A 5,976-nucleotide genomic window follows, 5' to 3' on the forward strand; every position below is an offset into this window, starting at 1 on the left:
CCCTCCAGAAGCGACTTGAGTTTGCAGCAGTGGCAAGCCTGCTGCATAGAAACTGTACCTGTATAATTAAGGCCTTTTATTAAAGGGAAAACACACCGACTGCCTGACACTAGTGCAGGGACATTTGTAATTTAAGCATACTAGAGGAATCAAGGAGCTGTGATGACCCCAAGCCAGGGCCCAGGCGGACCTAGGTGTCTGCTGCCATTACAAGGCAGTGCAGAGCCCTCCTTGGATGTCTTTGGTGGCTCTGTCTGTTCTCATGGCCCCGACTGATGGGAAGCTTTGCTATGTGCTGCTACTCTGGTAAAGGAAGGGATTTCCTGGAGGGAAAGCAGCCCCTAGTGTGGGTAATGCCATCCTGCCCTGTGTCCAGCCTAGATTCGTAGCTTACCAAACACCTACGCCTTCGGCGCTAAACCTTGAAGGAGACTTTTGTACCTGCCCTGGGCCCAGCCATCAGAAAGCAATGAAGTTATGCAGAGCCAGCATGTTTGCTGCAGAAGGCTCCTGATGGCATCACCAAAACAGTCCTGCATGCTGCCAGCCACACAGGTTCCTTGGCCCACCTCTTCATCGGTTTTCCGTAACTTGAAAGCAGAGGAATGAGCACCATGGTGTTTCCTGAGTGAGGGGGTAAGAAGCATTAGAGATGATCACCATGAACGGTTGGTTTGAGGAGCAGTGGAGATCCGTTCCCTTGAGGGATTGCTCCAGCGTGGTATCGTTGGTGTCTAACAAGGAATGAGCTCATGTTGCAGCAATTTTCTTCATAGGGCTTGTGAGTATCTACTTGCCTGCCAGAAGACTTGCTGAGACGTGCTAGTCTTCTGTCAGATTTGGCTGAAATGGGTTTGATAGTTATTGGCAGTAGGGCACTGATGAGTCCTGAGATTGCATAATCGTTGTTTTGTCAGCACACCAAGGTAAAATGTCAGGCAAAAATTAAAGACAGGTCCTAAGAAGGTCCCAGAGGATGAATTTAGAATAGCATCCCCTGATACCTTACAGGAAGATACCATGTGGCTGCTGTCACTGCAAAGCAGAGCCCTTTTGGACCAGTTGTCATGTTTCTTCTCACACAATTCTCTAAGGCTAAAGCAAGGCAATCCTTCCTCTTTAGACAGATGAGGAGCTGCTGGACCCAAATCCTGGACAAGGAGTTTCCTTTGCACAAAATGTGTCTATATCCCTTTGAGAACCTTGGTTTTAGACAGCTGGCTTTCAGTACACCTAGAAAATCCCCAGCAGAGCAGGAATTTAGAGCCAACCAATTTGAACCTCCTTTCTGTCGTTTGTACCAGTGTGATGCCATCGCTCTCTTCCCTCAAACTGCCTTCAGCCTAGGAAAGCAAGAGGGCCTGGTGGGGCTGTGCCATTCAGCAGTTCTCCAGCTCCCAGGGCGTGTGATTGTAGTTTCCCAACAGAAATCTCTCTGCAGGAGGCTAATGAAAGTTTTATGCTCCCTTTAGCTTCCTAATGAGCATCGCTGTGGTAGCAAGGAAGCCTACCAGGAGAAGTACTTGGCATCAGAAAGGTAATCCCAGAGGAAACAGATTACAGATGTTACCAGGAAGGAGAGAGGAATAAAATCCAGCTATCAAACATCAGGCAGCCTGCTTGGAGAGATAGCAGAAAGTCCTCAGATGCTAACAAATAACTTTGCTCTGTACCCTTCAGTGTTTCTGTGGCCTGCTGTTCTGCAGCAGCAGAAGTGGATCCCTCTTTCTGGAGCACTGCTTTTGTTTCTGGTGTGTAGTAACAGTATTGGGGGATTTCATACCCTGAGAGGGACCAAAGCAGAAGCTAGAAGTTGGAGGAAAATGTTCCTGACTGTGCCAGAGCCATACAGAAGGCAGCATATGAACTAGGCAAGCCCATTCGATGCTGGACTTCCAGAGGTCATCTCTGGGATCTCATGCTTATAGGACTTACTGCACACAGGCTGTTAAGGGTCCTTCAAACAGGTGAGCCAGGACTGGGATCTCATCGCAGTATGACTTTACACAGGGCTGTTATGTCCCTGAACAAGTGGTCTGCAGTAGACATCCAGATGCTTCAGTCTGTATTTTCCAAACTGAACATTAATGTTGGATATTTTTTTGAAGGCATGGCTACCTTGAGAAGCCAAGGATTTAATTTCCAGAAGGACTGACTGCTCATTAATCATATTAACTCGTTGGAGCTGAAGGTGCTCAACAATTGTGAAAAATCAAGCACAGGACTACAGTAGCTTGGACCATCTGTAAATAACCCACGACCTGTTGTTGATTATTTCTGATACTTTTGTCTTTTATTTCTCTTTATTTTCTTCTAGTTCCTCTCACCTTATAGAAGGAGTTTTGAAAACAAATGTTAACTGCTGTGATTCCTCAGGTCTTATGATCATGTACATTACAGAAATGCTAAGAAAGAAATTAAAATCTTCTGAAGTCTGTGATTTAAACTAAATGCTGCAGTGGTCAAACACTGCACACCAGGAGTAGAAAGGGATGAGGAACAATTAAACTTTCAGCAGCTATCACCAGCACTGTGGAATGACTGAGGCAGGGATTTTGTGGAAAATTTAATAGGTGATAGCATGCATCCCTGATTGCCTCAATGCATTTGCATAAGGAGGATGAATTAAAACTGCAGGAGTGAAAGAGATGCTGGCTATCTTGAGGATGCTTTTGACATTTTCTGCTTTGTCCACTTGCATATGCTTGGACACAGTTTTAAAAAATTCTACAAAAGCAGCAGATTAAATGGTAACCACAAAGCTCAGGAATGAATACCAGCCCTGGAGAGGGGGCAAGTAACAGTCCTCTCTGGCTTCAGAATCAGCAACATGAACAACACCAAGTCAAGGACAGTGGGTTCATCAGGGGGCAGTGGGAGGTTCTTTATAGCAATATAAATAGATAAAAGCTTCCATTCAATAGCACAGGAATTGGCCACGGCAGCTGGATAATGGTTCAGCCCTGCAACATTAATGGGGCTTATTGTAAACTTATACTTAGACAGACACTTTGCTGGATTGGGGCCCAACATTTATCATGCCTCCCCCCAAGCAAGCCAAACTCAGTCTATTAGTTTGGCCTCTAGACTTACTGTCCTAATGTTTGTGGTGACATATTTTGGAGGCCTTACTCTTTTTTTCTGCTCTGAAAGGTAGAGAGATGCCTGGGCATTGGAAGCTCTCTGCAGCATGCTGAGGAGACGTAACCTTCTTACCACGCTCCTGATTGCCTTGCCATGGGCTCTTCTCCTAACCTTGTGGCACCAGTACCCAACCACCCACTACCTCAGCCTGCTGAGAAGTAAGTGCGAGAGTTCTGCTGTCAGTGTGCTGGTGGTTGTGATGATTGCTTGTGCGAACCCTCAGTAGGAGATGCTCTCTCATGGGATGGGTTACAAAGACAAACTTGTCTGAAGGCCCACTCAGGGTTTGCCTATAGCAGGCACACAAACTGTTCTTAAAAGTGCATTAAACATGCACCTTAGGCTGGCTTTGGGGAGAGGATGCTGATGTGCTGAGCCCTGACTCCAGACAGACATGTCCCTGGCACTCCCTGGACAGGAGGCAGCCTGGCAGTGAGTAGTTCTCTAACATCTTTCTTCTTCCTTCCTTCCTTTTGCCCCAGAAGAGACAGATGAGAACGTGACCTCTAAAGCTCTCCTCAATGGTACATCTGCACTGAGAGAAGAAGGCCTCCCATCATGCATTCGGCAGCAGCAAAGCATAGGGGCAACGCCTAAAGTCATCGAGAATTATGTGTACTCCAGGCCTCCACCATGGTCAGACACCCTACCGACCATCTTCGTTATCACCCCTACCTACACCCGGCCAGTGCAAAAAGCTGAGCTGACTCGTCTGGCCAACACCTTCCTACACGTGCAGAACCTGCACTGGGTGGTGGTGGAGGACTCGCCCCGTAGGACCAACTTGGTATCCAACCTGCTGGAGAAGGCAGGACTCAACTTCACCCACCTCAATGTGGAGACGCCCAAGAGTCTGAAGCTGGGGCTGTCCTGGATCCCATCCCACACCCCAAGGGGGACACTACAGAGGAACCTGGGGCTGCACTGGCTGAGGGACAGCTTCAGCAACACCGCACCACCAGAAGGAGTAGTGTATTTTGCCGATGATGATAACACCTACAGCCTGGAGCTCTTCGAAGAGGTAAGAGCCGTAGAATTACATGGGACAGAAAATAAGGATAAAGCTGCAAAGCCTCTTAAGGCCAAGTGCTCCATCAAAGACCTCTAAAATAGGGCTACCATGTGGACTTTTAGCATAAACTGAACAAGAGCTTGTGCTGCCTAGCGCTATGTGATTGTGTGGGAAGTCAGCGGGGGAGGACAGGTGTCAATGAAAGCAGAGGATGGTACACTAATGGGTTGGGACAAACGTCACAGGGTTGAATTCTCACAGCACTGTTTCTTTCTGGCACACAGATGCGCTACACAAGGAGGGTGTCAGTCTGGCCAGTGGCTTTTGTTGGGGGGCTGCGATATGAATCCCCAAAAGTGAGCCCAGCAGGGAAGGTGGTGGGCTGGAAAACCGTCTTTGACCCTAACCGGCCGTTTGCTATTGACATGGCTGGATTTGCTATCAGCATCAAGCTGATTTTGGAGAAGCCTCAGGCCAGTTTCAAGCTGGAGGGAGTTAAAGGAGGCTACCAGGAAACCAGTCTGCTGAAGGATCTAGTGACTATGGATGGGCTGGAGCCCAAAGCAGCCAACTGCACAAAGGTGAGTAGGACAAGAGACCTTGAAGATACATTCTCCTTGCTGGGACCTGGCTGCTTTTACAGCCTCCTGCCATGCTCCTCCACCTTCCAAAGTGCCTGCCCTGTGCTGGCACATGTCAGTGCCAAACGGTGCTAGGACAGACAGGCAGAGCCTGCCAAATTCTTCACAGATGCGAGGCTCAGAGAGCGCTGAGGAACAGTTAGTGCTATAAAGTTAGTGTTAATGAAGAGCCTCAGATGTACAATTCGTGCCCAGATTGCTTCTCCAAAATCCAGGAGGATTGGCAGAGGGTTGAGTGTGGGGGTTCAGTCCAGAGTGATCCCTCCTCCTTGTCAGTGTTTCATGGGCCTGTGAAGTCTCTCCCAGGCTCAACCCCTTGGAATCACATGCTTCCAACAGCTGTGAGCCCCTGGTTGCTGAGGATCCCACCGATGGTGTGCTGCTCTCGGCATTTCCATGGCATCCAGAGCCCCTGAACTCTTTGTCATTTCCTCTAGGTGTTGGTCTGGCACACAAGAACTGAGAGGCCCACTCTGGTTAACGAAGGCAAACGTGGATTCACAGACCCCAGAGTAGAGGTGTAAGCAGAGAGCCAGCTCCAGGGTGTGAGTATCCTTGTCTTTCTTGGTTTTGGCAAGGCAAGTAATCTGTACCTGTTTCCTTATTTATGCTATTTTTTCCTCAAACACTGCATATATGGTTGTCCCAGTAGCTCCCTTACCATGCCAGCCTTTGCATAAGAAGCAGATCCTCATCTTTACTCACGGTTTGCATTTCATACTCATTCAAGCCTCCTTGCAGTCCACATGGAAGCTTTGCCAGCATACAGAGAGAGAGAAAAGTGGCAGAAGAATCCCATGGTTTCACTCAGTAATAATGACAAGCCAAATTCCTTGCTCCCCAATTTCTGCCAGCTCCAAACTCTCTTTAGTGTGGGAGTTGTCCTACAGTTTGCAGAAAGAGATCACACTCCTGCAGACGAGGTTTTCCCCCAGCAGCCCTGTCACCTCTGCAGTGCTCCATGCATCCACCTTCAGCTTTTATCCTGCACCAACAACTGTGGTGTGGGTGCAGCAGGGAAAGGCTGGTGGGACCCTTAGATCACTTCAAAACAGGCACCAGCAAAGTGCAACCTACCCAGAGTTTGAGGGGCTTGGTATCACCATTGCCAGAGCTGGGAATACGTCTGCTGCTGAGGAGAAACAGTGAAGGCACTAGGAGTGCCTCTGTGGCCCTCCG

General features: G+C 48.5%; 1 protein-coding gene across 1 annotated transcript; it reads left to right on the forward strand.

Annotated features, from left to right (window-relative positions):
* Positions 1 to 3,190: 3,190 nt before the first annotated feature.
* On the forward strand, positions 3,191 to 5,321 carry LOC104158516 (galactosylgalactosylxylosylprotein 3-beta-glucuronosyltransferase 1-like). The gene is made up of 4 exons (XM_009696189.1): positions 3,191 to 3,302; positions 3,627 to 4,165; positions 4,441 to 4,737; positions 5,235 to 5,321. The coding sequence occupies exons 1-4, from the start codon at positions 3,191 to 3,193 to the stop codon at positions 5,319 to 5,321; spliced, it is 1,035 nt and encodes a 344-aa protein (XP_009694491.1).
* The last annotated feature ends 655 nt before the right edge of the window (positions 5,322 to 5,976 follow it).

Source organism: Cariama cristata, unplaced genomic scaffold, assembly GCF_000690535.1.
Source record: "Cariama cristata isolate BGI_N322 unplaced genomic scaffold, ASM69053v1 scaffold26372, whole genome shotgun sequence".
In the NCBI taxonomy this organism is placed as follows: domain Eukaryota; kingdom Metazoa; phylum Chordata; class Aves; order Cariamiformes; family Cariamidae; genus Cariama; species Cariama cristata.